Below are 17,025 nucleotides of genomic sequence, written 5' to 3'. Positions count from 1 at the left end.
TTTACTGATGCTGTATACATGTTTTTGTACATATGTGTTGTGAACTAGTATTAAATACCTTATGAAAAACACTGTAAAATCTATGTACAGATTTTCTGAAACGCACTATAATAACCAGTGCAACTTAATTGTTCCAGTCAAGAGAATAATTTTAATGTTATAGTACGATTTATATCTTAACAATGTTATAGATTTTATTAATTTTGGAATAGGTGGTTATGGTTGAAGATGTGTGAGCAGTGCTCACTTGTTTGTATTAGTTTTTTAAGTACTGAATTTCTACAGAATGTATTGTTACGTCTGATATTGATGGTTGTTACTAATTTCATGGAAGTACCTATCCAAAAATAATGGGGCAGGGGCTGTTGTTACAAAAATTGAACATATAGGTGCAGCTATATATATATACTAAGTCAAAAAGGTTTAGCAATTGGGTAAATGGTCTTAAATAACAGAAAACTCATGACTCTCAAAGTGAAATCAGACATTGAATTTTATTGATGCATTATTTATCAGTATAAGTAACAGAAAATGTGTAACTGTAGCTTAATTCTAAAGTAAAATGCAGTAGTACCAAATTGCTAACTTTTTTGTCTTGGTGTGCAATAATCTTCATTGAGACAAAAAAGACATTTGTAACTTAAACAGAGTGTTTCCGAATTCATTAGGTATGATCTTGAAGTTATACATTGACAGTTGCACTCTGTGCTAAGTTATTTGTTTAATGTTTAAACTGCAAATTATAACATTTTCATCATGTTTGATAGGCCATTGTGGCATAACTTCAATATAAATATTATCTCAATAATTAAATGAGCATTCATCAGGAATCAAAACCTCTGACCTTTAAACTTTAAAGATCTTGCAACTCCTGCAATTAAGAAAATGTCCATGGCAAAAAAAAACATGCCATTGAAAAACCCCACCCCAAATAGTCCACGGCAGAAAAATGCTGTGGAGAACTAAAACCTCTACAGCATTATCGACTGCTGTGGACAATTGCAGGGGTTGTGTTGTATTATATAATTGTAATTAAAGAGAAAAGTTACCTATTGTTCACACTCGCCAAAAAGATTCTAAATATAAGCTAAGACCCTTCATGTTATTAGAACTTTGGTTATTTATATTCACAATAAAATGTTTCTTGATTTCGTTTGGGGTTTTATCCCCATATTTAATATTATAAAATCCAAATATATACTATGCTCTTCATTGTTAGCAAAATACCCAATTGTAATTTTATACATGTATATGTATGGTGTTGATGTGTTTTTATTTATTGTTCTGTTAAATTTCTTGTTCTTTTAAAATAAAATTATGATTGTCCATTAAGAGTTATTGGAATCTGTACACTTGTTATTAGACCATTTTTAATTATGTCTAGGGCTGGTTTAAACATGCTATAATTGCTTATTAATGAATAATGCATACATATGCAGTGTTTCTGCCAGAAATAAAATTTTGGGTATGACACTATGGAATTGAATGCAACCAATCTAATTAAAATTAGCTCCACTATTACATGTGGATCTAACAGCAGCCCGTTGGAGCTCATGTCCAGTTGACCTTACTTGCAAAATCATGCCAGTGATTTGAAAAGAATTTGGAAACATTCGGGATTATGCCAAGGGTATACGAAATGATTCGGGTGAATTACGAAGTATGTCAGAAACTAATTTCAATATAAAATTTTATATAAAATTTGTTTCAAGACGAAAAACCCCACCTGTTATGGCATAGCCATGAAATCTGTTTATACTAGTATACAATCCAGAGTTTATTACTGCACTTTTCCCCCTGGTTTTTTTCAATGTTGAAATAGACCACCAAGTTTGCCTAATGCATAAATAGTCTCGCCTGATATTTTTAGAATTTGTATGCTCCCAAATAATGCCATAAAAGGCAAAGTGGAATTGGTCGATATTTAAATTGTTATTTATAGATGAAATGTCACCTGGACATGGAAGTCCACGCAATGCTGTTAGATCTACTGGCTAGACCCAGTAGAGCTAATTTTAATCAGATTGGAATGCAACCACAGTCAACGGGATATGGGATCCTCCCCCAGAAAGAAAATGTGTTAAGTTTAGGCTTAGGGTTAAGAAAATCATACAGCAATGATAAGTAATTAATTTTGTCAAAAAAATAAAATCTGCTAAATAATTTGGGTATGGAGCCATACCTGTTTTACCCTCTGCCAGAAACCCTGATATGGCCAGGAAAGGGTCTTGGTTTGTTGAGACTTACACACAAGAGTGGGGTGGAGTCATGTACAGAAGACTTTCCAGTGATGTTCAGAATCGAGACAAATTATATCAGCTATTAGTACAATTTTTTTTAAAGTGTGTTTTGTTTAATGACACAACTAGAGCACACTGATACACTGATTTATTAATCATCAGCTATTGGATGTCAAACATTTGGTAACCTGTTTCATTTTTCCATTAGTAGCAAGGGATCTTTTATATGCACCATCCCACAGACAGGATAGCACATACTACATCCTTTGTGGTTCACTGGATGGAACGAAAAATAGCCCGATGAGCCCACTGATAGGGATCGGCCCCAAACCAACCACACACATCAGTCGAGCACTTTCCCACCCATTTCACAAGTTATACCAGTCTGTAAAATAAAATGAGCTGTCGTTTCCAGTTCTCTTTCACCATTGAGTTTGGTTTGTATGGTTGTTTCAACAGGCCGCTCAGATTGGGCACTGCTGTAGTATGAGCTCTATTGTTAAATTTGGTCTTGAGACCATAGCTGCAAGTTGGTGATGGTGCTAGCTTGAACTTTTTTTATGCATCATCTCATAGACAGGGTAGCACCTACCACAGCTTCTGATATACTATACAGTTGTGGTGCGTTGGTTGGAATGATAAATAGCCTAATCGGCCCACAGACAGGAATTGACCCTAGACTGACAGCTCATCAGAGAGTGCTTTACCATGTCCCACCCCATGAAAAGTAGGTGTATGACAAACGGCTAACCTTAGTTGTACTTGTGTGCAATGCAGTGACATAGGAAGGTGCCAAAAAGTGGGGAGCACACTTTTATATTTACACACAAAATAAAGCAGAATATCTGAAAAGTGAGGGGCACATGACCCCTTTCCCCCCCCCCCCCCCCGCCCCCCACACACACACTTTCTACGCCAGAGGCAAGGTTTGGTGATCCTATTTGAATTGTTAAGGGAGATGTGGCCCAGACTGATTTCCTTTATTGTGCAGTAATCTAAAAAGTAGGTCATGGTGACCTAGTTATGATATGCAACATACCACCATCCCAAGTTGTAGTGGCATGCAAGGTTTGATGATCCTGTATATTGTATGGATTTACAAAGAAGCTATGCCCCAGACAGGAAATCCATGAAATTCTAGCAGGAATTTAGCACCCCCACCCATTTTGGTCAGTAATTAATTTTGCCTCATGGTAAAGGGTGGGGTCTTGCTTATCAACGATACCGAACCACATTACGTTAATCTCCACGCCTCATTATGCAACATGGATCTACTCTGGGCCCAGTAAGGAGCCGTTCAACCATTATATAACATGTAATTTGTCATTTTGTAACACTAAGCAGTGGCGGATCTAAATGTGGCCCCAGGGGTCCGCCACACCCTAAATTTTACGACATATATTATATATATATATATATATACATATATATATAAATTTTTACGTTGGAGAATCCGAGGCATCCCTTCAGGAACGTTTAAAGCCTTCGGACACGTCATCCCCCTCCCCCGATTTCCTGGATCCGCCACTGCTACGGTCACTTTCCCCTCTAAAATTATGTAAGGCTTGTCTACTAATTTTTCAGTCATAATGGCGTAATTTGTCCAATTTTTTTTCTTCTATTGGATTAGATACAAATATATATATATATATATATATATATATATATATCACCCGTTAAAGAACAATTACTACCTTCTACTTTATAAATAATGAGACAATTGTTTTAAAAACGATATGTAACTCGTGACAAATACCTATTCCCCCAACCCCACCCTCGCAACGCATCTGATACCCGCTACCGTTACGTAATAATAATTGTTTAACGGACCCTACTTCATAGAGGGTGCGGCTTAAGTGGGCCCGATTAAGTACCATGTCTGTATGTGTTGAAAACAAAAATGAATTCAGTCCCAATTTCTTGTTTGTTTGGGTTGTTTTGGGGTGGGGTTTTTTGTTTTAATATAAGGCTATGTAAATAATTTCCGACAAACTCTAAATTTATTTGTCACGGTAGTAAAACTAGGTACACCATACTGTTTTGGATCTATCGATACAGACTTTTCGCACGCACACTTCCCGTACACACAAAGCGAAAATACCAAGAATCATTTGCTACGGTGGTCTGGTGGGGACAACCATGAGACTAAAATTTAACAAAGAGTATATATATCCAAATTAATAAAAGGAGACAACTACCTCAAAATTCATCGAACGGTTGACTTAGTTAATGATATTAGTTCATGTTTGTCAGTTACGTATTTGTTTTGAGCGTAAAAACTAATAATATTTGCTTATCGAAATATTTAGCAAACCATTTTTTGCACAGTTGGATGGAAGTACACTAGAACACAAACGACGTCAGTTTTGTCCTATTACAAGGCTTTTCATTTATTTATATTTCTCCACATCGTGTCAAGGACCACAATTTGTCCAAATTATATATTTTGGTTCTTGGACCAATTTTTTTTTTTAATTTGCAATTGTGTGCTTTATAGTTGCCGAAAAAGATCAGGCGGAACTAAGGATATTGTATTTATCCGCCGAACAGTTGCATGAATTATCACAAAATGACAAAGACTGAATATAAAACTTAGTTGCATAATATCATTGACTATAAATTAAATTATTCGTCATTATTTGTAATTTGTAAATGTAACAGGATGGTTAATTTCATAAGTTCCACATTGAACTATTTTATATGCCTGACCACACAACAGTCTCTTCCTTTGGTTGCCTGTGTTTAGAACGTCGGAGCACTAAGTCGTCAAAATTGAACGAATTCAGCTTAGAACTCGAAGAAAAGGTACCTCGGGTACCCAAGAGTACGATATGGTAATGGCAGACAGAAATTCCGACGACTATCGCAATGGAAGGCCATCTAGAGGCGCTAGTCCGAATTCTGAAGATAGTAGTGGGGATGATTCCGATCAAGGTGAGTTTTGGCGTTTATCCGTTGAAGTTCTCCATAGAAAATGTGAACTCGCTAAGCATATTATTTGTATGTTTTAAAAATAAATAACTGGTGATAATTTATTATTTTTAGAAAATGGAATGAGAGTTGGTGATGAATACCAAGCTGAGATACCAGATATAATTACCGGTAAGTAAAGACGCGGTAATATTGCATATACACATTGGCGCATGTGATCTATTTATAGATCATTGATACCAGTGTCACTGGGGTGATACGAGTACTGTAATAAAAGAATCTCTTAATAAAATAGGAGTATGTCGTTTCCTTAATTTTTAAAAAATATTTGCATTAAAACTATGGTATTTTATTCACAATACCAAGTATTTCGTTTTTAATTTAGTTTATAGGAAACCTTTTTTTAGATTAACATGAACCTTTAGGCTAATACATAGTTACAAATAACTAATTGAGAATGTTTGTACATAAATTTTTTAATCATAATTTATATTATATATTTAAATCAATTGGAAATATATTAGGTTATTGTAAAAAGTTTGTTTTGTTTACAGGGAAGGGTGGGGGATCTAGACTGGCAAGCAAAGTTCAAGACATGCTACTTTGGAAAATGTATTGATAAAAAAAAAAAAAAAAAAAATTGCTTGAGCGGGGGTGGGGGGTTAGATAAAAAAAACTCCACCCCCTATCAACACGTGCTACACATTTATTTATTAATCATCAGAAATTGAATATACTTTTGGTAATTCTGAGATATAGAAGTCTTCACCACATGTGACCAAAATCAAGCAAGCAACAATATGTACCCTAAAATCTTGGAAATTAATGGATATATATTTTTATATATATATATATATATATATATATATATATATATATATATATATATATATATATATATATATATATATATATATATATATATATGACAGTAGTAAGAGAACTACAGTTTAAAATTTGTCAAGTGTATGAAATGAATAAACACTTATATGGGGCACATGGATGTTTATGACCTGTTTTGTTTTTCTTACGTACCTTTAAATTATTTTCTGGCAGAAAGTCTGCTCTCCAGAAATGGTGCTAAGCGAGCAATAAAATGAAGTTTCAAATAAAATGCATTAAAATGTTTATTACACAGTGATCAATTTGTCACTCCTGAAACTTTTCAGGTCAGTATTTAGGCAAGTGCAAGTGATCGCTCATCTCTCCTGGCTACAGCTGTGTAGTCTTCATAGGAAACCTGCTACATTTTTCCATTAGTAGTAAGGTATCTTTTATAAGCACCTTCCCACAGACAAGACAGCACATACCAGCCTATGATATAGCAGTTGTGGGGCACTGTTTGAGATGGAGAAAAAACCCAAGCAACCTTAAATATTTTATTTCCCCAGTAAAAAAAAAAAACAAACATTGTTGAATACTGATTTAAAAAATAAATAAAAATTGAAGGATGTACCGATTAACAGGTCTGGTGAGCTTATTGTAATGTTTAATGTAAGATGCATTCTTTTTAAACTTAAAAACAATGCATGCATTATATTTATACTTTATTAAATTGCTTTCATGAATGTGGTCTCAGAACAGAAACAAGGGATGGGATCTGGTTCAGTCAGTAATGTTTTGCAAGGTGCGTGGGTCGTAGGATTGAACCCCTTAAGTGAACATATTGAGTTTTCCCCATCACTATCAGGTTCCCATATAACCAGTATATCAAATATTGTCTTTTTCTGTGGGTAGATGCATGTAAAAGATTGTCTGCTTCTGTTTAGGAAAAATGGAGCAAATTGCTTCCCAAGACCTAAAAATTACCAAATGTTTGACATCCGGTGATTCATTAATCCTTGCAGTCTTCATCATGAGCATTATCAAGCCAAGCTGTAGATCACTCTCCTGAAATGGTGCTAGGCGAAGTTCAGAACAATCATATGTGTCAAATAAAATATATTAAATTTATGTTTTGCAAATTCATGCTTGTTAATAAATTATTTAAGTTACCCATTGTTCTTTGTTTCAGGCATTCGAAATGACTCTCGGACAGATGCCATGCTCGTGTGGGCTCCATCTATTGAGATGGAAGATCTTAAAAGTAAGTTAGTCATAAATAACAATAAGTAAATTTTTATGTCTACATTATATTTACCTTAAGTGTGTGTGTGTGTATTAATTTTTTCTCTTATATGTGAATTGGTAGAATGTTTTTGCTTTTTTTTTGTTGCTATGATGTTAAATATTATTCATTCAATATTTGGGTATTTTTATGTTAATGTCATCAGTTGTAATTTTTAGACATTTTAAAATTAATTTTCGCATTCAAATTTGCTGTTTTCATGATTACATGGGGTAATAAGAAATAAAATTCAGTTCTACCTGTTCAGACGTATCTAGTTTTGTTGTGCGATTCGGACCTCAATAGTTTTACACTTTGTGCGAGGGTTAACAGTTTTATGCTAATCATCACAGCTTTGTCGTTTTAACATTTTAATTAAAAATTTTAAAACAAAAATTCAGAAATAAACTCCCTAATTATTTTCTTTTTAAAGTTGATGAATACACAACCATTGCAAAGGAGAAGCATGGTTACAACACTGAACAGGTGAGTTCAATAAAAATAAACACTAGATCTCAGCTTTTAAGGAGAGCTATCACTCTCGCTCCTCATCAATCCCCTGAGACTAATTCAAGAGTAATTTTTAGCTCCCCTTAGCATATGACTTCATATGGTATCAGTATGGTAAGGGGTGGGATGTAGCCCAGTGGTAAAGCTCTCGCTCGACGCACAGTTTTAATGCGTTCGATCCCCATCGGTGGGCCCGTTGGGCTATGTCGACAGCGGGTTTTCTCTCAGTATCTGTGTAGTCCATAACCATAACCATATGCCTGATGCCATATAACCGTAAATAAAATGTGTTGAGTGTGTCGTTAAATAAAACATTTCCTTCCTTCCAATATGGTAAGATCTTAAATGACTCCCCATAATCTAAGTTCGGGGAGCAATTAAATCACTTCCCTCAACCTTTTTTAATAGCAAGATCTAATATGTATTAATTTAGACTTTATGGGCATATTAACAACATAATGTCGTTTAAATTGTACTTGTTAATGAAATATTATCTTTTATGTTGTGATGTTGAAATATTTATTTTCTTTTCTCAATTTGTTTTGTTCATTTTAGGCATTGGGAATGTTATTTTGGCACAAGCACAATGTGGACCGGGCACTGGCGGACTTGGCCAATTTCACCCCATTTCCCGATGAGTGGACTGTTGAAGATAAGGTTCTGTTTGAACAGGCATTCAGCTTTCACGGAAAGAGTTTTCACAGAATCCGACAAATGGTAAGCCGATGAAGACTAAAATATTTGTGCAGTCATCTCACAGTTAGGGTTTCTGTCGGAAGGTACACAGGGTAAAATTACATACCCTAAAATCTCGGAAATTAATTGATATATTTTTTTAATTGTTAGATAGGTGATAGTAAGAGAACGGCTGTTTAAAATTTGTCAAAGCACCTATGGTGTTGTAGATGTTTTGGGTAAATTTCTCACACAAGCATGATAAGCATGATTGCAGTGTGAATGTCTTGGTTTACATAAACAGGATTAAAACCAAAATTCAGTCTATTTCATTGCTGTTGTCATGGTTTATATTGCAAACTATTTTCTTTGGGCCAGTTTTATAAATCAGCTGTACATGTAGTTTCTGTTTTAATTATTTAAAAGTTCCCAATCTGAGTAAAAATCTTTCCATGACACATTTTATAACCAAAATTTATCTAATGCCAAAAAACAAAAGTTATAAAAATTAAATTGTAAAATTAATACATTTGAGTATAAACACTGGAATAATTCAACAATAAAAACTTGCAATACCTTCACCAAATGCTAATATTTTTGTGTAATTATCTGACCCCTTATAAGTCGACCCCCTAAGTTATAAAATAATACTTTGATGAAGATATTTTGACATATAGGCGAAGATATACAGTACATTTTGAAGCCTGTTTTAATAATTTTACATCTTTATTTTTTTTCTATCATTGATAGCTGCCTGACAAGTCTATAGCAGCCTTGGTGAAGTACTACTATTCGTGGAAGAAAACACGATCTCGAACCAGTCTGATGGACAGACAAGCCAAGCGACTTCACAGTCAGCGGGGCACAGACAGGTGTGTAGTTTTTACAATTTCAGTCGCTTGCTTTTCTAGATACCTTAATGCAAGTGCTCAAAGGAAGAGGAAGTAGCGTCTGCTCATGCTCGGTCATTATTATCATGGCATGATGCGCATATTTACACTGTAAGAATAAATTATTGTTGAAAATTATTTTCTCAACACATTGCCTGGTCATAATATTTAAAGTAGTACAATATTGCAGATGAACCTACTGATTCACATTTGATGCTTTACAACAAACTGTACAGGTCTTAGTAATAAATCAGAACATAAGAGGTATTTTGTTGTATTTACAAACTATAATATGTGTTCTATATTTACAGTGACATGTCTGATGAAGGTGAAAGAAATTCTGATAGCGACAGTGAAACTAAAGAGAATGGGGTAAGAATGAGCTTTTGTTGTTATACTGTTAATTCTTAAAAATAATATTTAAAATTTTGTTGTTAATCAATATCGCATTCCATTAAAATTCCTTTGTGTTCCTAAGAAAATGTCATGTTTATTTTTCATTCTTGTATATCTGACTGTGTGTTTCACACAGCTCCAATGTTTCACTTCTCACAACAGTGAATCATTGTTTGCCATCTTCTTTCAGACTGTTGACAGGGACCACTGTAACAACTGTAAGGTGAAAACCACTCAGATTCACGTCACACCCAAGGGTTCGCTCTGTAACTTCTGTTACCAGTATTGGAGGTGAGAATATTGCTTTATTTGCTACACTGGTTTTTTGCGGGGGTTTTAATGTTGTGATAATGGTATTAGAAATGGTACTTAAAATTGGCTTGGATTTTTTAGTTTTTAATAATTGTACAGGGTCATATGGATCATATTCCTGGTAAGTCTTGGAAATTGCATTTTAATCTTTTACAGATTTGAAAAGTCTATTTAATTTTGAGCTGAGTCATCAAAATGAAAATTTGCTTTTTAATTTAAAATAAAACCAGATTGGCAATTTGCAATAAAATTGTAATATTTGGCTTGGTTTGTTTTATGACTGCCAAAAAAGTCCAGGAAAATCCTGAAAAGGGTGATGGAAAATTTGTTGAAAATGTTGTTAAAAGTTGTGGAATTTAGTTGTAAACATGTATGAAGCCTGTTTTATGTTTTTATGGTCATTGTTGAGGTTTTTGTCTCTGATCAGAATAGAAATGTTTTCACCTACATTTCAATCTTTAGTTAAAGAGATCTTTAGGCTTGTATCACTAAATGCGAACGTGTCCACTGTATACCATATACCCATCCTTACTGCACAAAGTTAGGAATTAATTTGCAATTGATATATCTTTTTATGGCTTTATTTTCAGACTCATAATAACAAAATAACCACTATGATTTTGGGTTTTTTTTACTTGTGGTGTATAGACCTGTGTATAAGTCCTTGAAAGTAAATTTTTCTACTTTTTAAAATGTTGTTTGTGTTTTTAAAAAAAAACCTTTTACTCTTTACCTGTTTTTAGACGGACTGGTTTTATGCGGCCCCAGGGTTCGAAACGCCACGAACAGCAACACATGGTTCGAGCGCATCCGATGAAGCACAAGAGGAAGCCTCCGAAAGGAATGTTCCTCACCAAGGAAGACATGCTGGCCATGTTGACCGGGCCCGCCGCCCAACCGGAAGCCATCTTGAAGTCATTAGATTCTGAACACATTGCTTTAAAACGCGAGGTGAGCTGTGTACTGTTATTCTTTATGATGAAGATGAATGTGGACTTGACTGTTGTGTTTCTGTAGTTAACTAGAACAGCTAACTAAGTATTTCTGATTGCTTTAGGATTGGGAAAACTGTTGGGGTGGATTGTGCCTTCTGTTTATGAATGTGCAGGTGATTGAGCAAATAGTAAAGTAGAGATGTGATACACATTTGAAAATGAAAAATTAAACAGTATTATCTAAAATAAATTGAAAACACTATACTGTAGTTAAATAAATATTATTCAAATTTAATCTGCTTTATGAAAATCAATTTATGCAACAACAAAAAATCACATCCCTGCTAAATGTATATTACGCTTCATGTTTAAAGTAGACCCTGGCAAGTTTAAAAAAAAATATTACACTTAATTAATTTTTAGTTAGGCTTATTTTCAAACAGTTGTGGTTAGCTGTCTAGTATTTACTACCATTATTCTCAGTTACTGTGTCTGGCCAGATTTATTTTGGCAAAATACAATTCAGAATATTCTAATATTATGCAATTATGGCACTGTGATGAGAATTGAAAAAAAGAGAGACGTCTTGAGTGTTGTTTTGCTTTTCATAAAACAACAGTCTCATCACGGTGATTATTGTAATACATCAGTCAATTTAATAAATATATACAATCTAGCAAGCAATAGTATTTTGCATTATTATCCACTGTAGGACCCCACCATTTCCAAATGCTGTCGATCAAACTGAACACTCTGAAGCTGTGCCATGTTTTAGACAGGAAGAGTATAATATCATGATTTATTAGTTTGCAAACCCACAAAGCAGTGCAGCTTGATTATACTGACCAGTTGAAAGTTTATATGTAATATATTTGAGGTATTAATATATAATATTGTTGAAATAGTCAAATTTGTTATCAAATTAGCTGTTATTATGCAATTATGGCACTGTGATGAGAATTGAAAAAAAGAGAAACGTCTGAGTGTTGTTTTGCTTTTCATAAAACAACAGTCTCATCACGGTGATTATTGTAATACATCAGTCAATTTAATAAATATATACAATCTAGCAAGCAATAGTATTTTGCATTATTATCCACTGTAGGACCCCACCATTTCCAAATACTGTCGATCAAACTGAACACTGTGAAGCTGTGCCATGTTTTAGACAGGAAGAGTATAATATGATTTATTAGTTTGCAAACCCACAAAGCAGTGCAGCTTGATTATACTGACCAGTTGAAAGTTTATATGTAATATATTCGAGGTATTAATATATAATATTGTTGAAATAGTCAAATTTGTTATCAAATTAGCTGTTACAATCAGCTGTCAGTTCCTCATAATGACAGCTTCTCCACCACTGTTGTGAAACTAAAACAGGCCCTAAATATTATCTTCACACCTCAAAATTACTGTCACTAAGTAACCTGTTGTTCTCTTCAGGTTCAGAGTAACAAGCAGATGATCAGTTTTCAAAAAGAAAAGTTGGGAAATGGTGTAAAAGAGTTCCAACCTCCAGAGGTGAGCTATTCTGTTTGGCTAAACCCAGCATAACAGTCTGTATGTTTTAGAGTATGTGATGGGATTGTAATTATTTAACAGATTTTGGGTTTCTAAATATAATAGTCAAAAGTGATCACCTGTAATCAGCGGTCACCTTCTGTAAGCGGACACTTGTAATGTAAATGTACTTGTACCACCTAATGCCACAGCTGCCATAGTAAGTGTTTACTGTTCTATAAAAAGAGCTTCTAGAATTTTATAAAATTCCACTAGCCATGGGATCAGTTATTTTAAAAATATACTAGCCATGATTGAAAATTCACTAGCCCTACTTTAAATAAATACTGTTTTACTAATACATGTAGTAATAATCAGATAAATCACCTAAAGAGGGAGATAGATCTTAAAAACCATTATATTAGGGGTGGAAAGAGGGGCAGAATATTCATATTTACAAAATAAGACTTAACTGTAGCATTTTACAAGGTATTTGTTTCACTAGCCATCGGGCTAGTTATAATAGTTATTTACTAGCCCAATACTGAATATCACTAGCCATGGGAGTGGGGCTACCATAATCTAGAACCCCTGTATAAAAGGGATATTTTAAACAACAATGACAAGATGATGCAAATAAGTAATGCTCACACCTTAATGGATAGTAATACCCATTTAGTCCGACATCTCCACTATGTATGAGCTAAAAAGGTATGACTCTGGAATGCATCTAGTTGCCTCTGGGTAGGTTACGCTTGACATTTGTACATTCATCTACTGTGACAATATGCCGCATGAAATAGTAATTAAATGGACAAAGAAGACAAACTTGAGGGATAATGAATTTGAAACTGTTAAATTAATACATTCCAGTTACATTTCATTATTTCTGAAGAAGATGATTTTGACAGTAAACTATAAAGCCACTTCCATTAATAATTTAATTAGCAGTACAGACAGTAAAAAAATAAACAACAAACATTTTAAAGACTATATTTGGCAACTTGTAATCAGCGGCCACCTGTCTTCAGCTGTTGCTTTTGTCTACTTCCTTGCATGCCCACTTCAGACAGGTTTGACTGTATTAGATAAAATGTTCCATGCTAACATAAACTGACGTAATGTTCACAAGAACAACTATACTTCAATTGCAATAAAATATCTTTTGAAACATGATAGTTTTTGTAAATGAATTACCTTTTGTTTTAAAGGCTCCTTTCAAAATCAATGCCCGATGGACAAACGAAGAGTTATTGCTTGCTGTTCAAGGTAAGATTGTGCCTTCTGTAGCTATTAAATGAAGATGTTCATAATCTGTTTTTCTTAACTGGCTTTAATAAAAAATAAATATTGATACCATTGCTTTTAATTTATTATTTTATATCTTCATAAGATAATTTATTTCACTTGCTGTGATAAAAAAAAAGCCTGTCATTTTTAATACAAATATTCCATAAAATTTTATGGTATTCAGGTGTGAGGAAATACGGAAAAGATTTCCAAGCGATTGCCGATGTCATTGGTAACAAACTAGAGGCTCATGTTCGAAGTTTCTTTGTCAACTTCCGCCGACGTTACAACCTGGACGAGGTCCTGGCAGAGTACGAACTGGAACATGGGGTCGATTCTTCCATAAAGGAGGAAGAGGAAAATGGGGAGACTGAAAAGGTAAACAGACTTTGTTATTTTCATAGGTTTGTTTTATTTTATTGTGTAAGAGATTTAAGCTTGTACCATAGGGAGAAATATATAGGTCATAACTAAAACATTTGTGTGTTAAGCATTAGTCTAAATGGAGTCATGTTGTGTTCAGTGCACATTCCAAGTAATATTTTAGATGACTAAAACATCAGTAACCTACTGTAAACATTTTCTGAAAATGTATACCGAAAGGACAAGATTGTTTTCAAAATGTCTCTGGTATTAATAAATCAATGTCAGTTTCTTGTTTTTCATTACAGATGGATGTTGACAAATCTATAGATGGTTCCCCATGTTCCATAAACCCAGCAAGTAATTCTCCCACCGCTGCAGCACCTCCCCCTCTCCTGAAACAACCCCCCGCTACAGCAAAAGGTTCCCCACCACACCACAGTCACAACAATCACCCTCGGTAAGTTGCACTGTTACTATTGGCTGATCCAGGTTTACTCTGTCAGGTCAGTTATTGGCAAGTTGCATAGTTATTGGCTGATCCAGGTTTAGTCTGTCTCAATGTTGGTGATCTTCAAATGAAAATAATCTGTAAAATGTAATTAATTTTTTCTAATTTTTTTAATGAAAAGTGTTGCTTTATGGCATTGAATACAATTTATTTGAAATCAAATGGTTGTGATAAATTGAATTAGATGAAACCAATTACAAGTGTACTTTGTCATTATTGTATGTTGTTATGACAAGTTATAGCATAAACAAAGAACTTTGCAGACAGATATTGGTATAGATTGACCATGGGTTGTTTGTCTTCTCTTTTTTTTATTGAAAGAAATTGTCCAAAACTAAACTACATCAGTTAACCTTTAGACTACTGGATTAATTTTTAACAAAAACCACGTTGAGTGGGTACAAGTTTATAATTTTTACTCACATATATTCACTTAAATGTTTCATAAATACATGAAATAAAGTTCAAATAAGAATCGGTAAGTATTATTTTCGTGTCTTTTTTTGTAATTTTTATTATTTTAGATCGGCTAATGGTGATTAAAATTAGGTAAAAAATCGAAAAAGTTGCGTTTACTTACGGGCATTTGTGGCCAGCTGTCCAGTATTTATGTCCATTATTCCCGATAACAGTGGTTTTCTGACCAGAATTTTTTTTTAAACCCGAACTACAATTCATATTGCAATATTTGGTAATTTTCGTTGTTGGTAAAACGATCAAATTTATTATCAAATTAGCTGTTACAATCAGCTATCGATCCCTAAAAATTACCGCGACGTGCCGCCATTGTTGTCAAGCGAAAATACTTGCCGAAAACCACTTTTTGAACTCAAAATTTCAAGGTATTTTCAATTGAAAAAATCAAAACAAAAACCACCATTTTGAAAAAAATTCTTTTTTCTTTAATTATATTTCCGTTTCCGGTGAGTGTCGTGTGCAAAACGGCGGGAAATATGAATTGGGGAATGCACTGTATACAGTGTACAGTATATCGACTGACGTGACGTCGGGCGAGATATCTCGCCTGCAGTAGTCAGAAGGTTAATAAACATACTGTACTGGCATAGATAGGTGTAGAATTGGATCCAAGTTTACCGTATTATTCCAGTATGTTATATGATCTTCTTCTCCTTTTCATTCCTTCTTGTAATGATATCACAGAGAGATGTTTGCTGCCAGGATGAATCTCACAGTGACATGGAGTATATGTTATATGATTATTCTTCTGACTTGAAACAATGTTACCTGACCTTCTAACGCTAGATAATCAGATAATCCTTAATCCGTAATCCCAAATGTGTAGCTAATTGATTTTTGTTTTGTTTTAGCTTGATGCCACAAAAGACTATTCTGCACCAACCCCCACCTCTTGTCCGTCCCAGCTCGTCGCCGGGTAGCCATCACACGAAGCCGAGCATCATGGCCGGTATACACCCGCACACACATGACTAGCAACGAGCATGATTCCACTCCAGTGATAGGCAGTTATTTATACAGGTTCTACTTGCTGTGATCGTCTTGCAACAAACTCCACAACAGAACTTCCTACCCTGTAGAATAATGGAAGGGAATCGCTGAAATGTTCCTGAACAAATTTCATTAAGTAACAAGACATATTTTCTCACAATTCAGAACAGCTTTATGCCGGTGACAGACAAACTCGTAGGTGGTGTGTAGTGTTCGCCGTGCGTTATGGTGAGTTCATCTTACCAGTAATTCTTTTCAATGTATTTGTAATACAGGTCACAGACTTACTCGTAGGTGGTGTGTAGTGTTCGCCGTGCGTTATGTTGAGTTCATCTTACCAGTAATTCTTTTCAATGTATTTGTAATACAGGTCACAGACTAACTCGTAGGTGGTGTGTAGCATAAGCTGTGCGTTATGTTGAGTTTATGTTGCTAGTAATTCTTTTTTAAATATATTTGTAATACTGGTGACGGACTAACTCATAAGTGGTATGTAGCATTATGTTGAACGCATGTTGCCAGTAATGTTTTTCTATGTATTTGTAATGCTGGTGATGGATAAACACTGAGATGGCGTGTAGTGTAAGCTGTACATTGTGTTGAGCACATATTACCAGAAATTCTTTTCTATGTATTTGTAATGCTGGTGACTGACTAACCCGTAGGTGGTGTGTAGTTTAAGCTCTGCATTGTGTTGTGCACATATTACCAGTAATTTGTTTCTATGTACAGTCGAGCACTGTTGTGTCGATATCGTGGGGACCGCACATAAATATCGAGTTCACCAAATATTGACTTAAACGTTTAGTCAAGTATGTAAGTAAAAAATTACAAACAAAAGATGTCAAATTTAAAAATGAAATATAATTTATTTGTTTAAATCAAATCAAGAATT

At 34.3% G+C, this 17,025-nt stretch overlaps 1 protein-coding gene across 1 annotated transcript; it reads left to right on the top strand.

The window, feature by feature from the left end:
• The first annotated feature begins 4,960 nt into the window (after positions 1–4,960).
• LOC121371659 (REST corepressor 3-like) lies at positions 4,961–16,716 on the top strand. Its single transcript, XM_041497718.1, has 14 exons — positions 4,961–5,174; positions 5,286–5,342; positions 7,186–7,257; positions 7,712–7,764; positions 8,344–8,505; positions 9,214–9,335; positions 9,665–9,725; positions 9,940–10,040; positions 10,805–11,012; positions 12,443–12,520; positions 13,711–13,768; positions 13,974–14,167; positions 14,461–14,612; positions 15,992–16,716. Exons 1-14 carry the CDS (start codon positions 5,072–5,074, stop codon positions 16,113–16,115), a joined length of 1,545 nt encoding a protein of 514 aa, XP_041353652.1. The 5' UTR covers positions 4,961–5,071; the 3' UTR covers positions 16,116–16,716.
• Positions 16,717–17,025: the final 309 nt, after the last annotated feature.

The sequence above is a fragment of the Gigantopelta aegis genome, chromosome 4 (assembly GCF_016097555.1).
Source record: "Gigantopelta aegis isolate Gae_Host chromosome 4, Gae_host_genome, whole genome shotgun sequence".
NCBI lineage: Eukaryota > Metazoa > Mollusca > Gastropoda > Neomphalida > Peltospiridae > Gigantopelta > Gigantopelta aegis.
The sequence above is the reverse complement of the archived record's forward strand: the minus strand, read 5'-3'. Positions and strand labels throughout refer to the sequence as shown.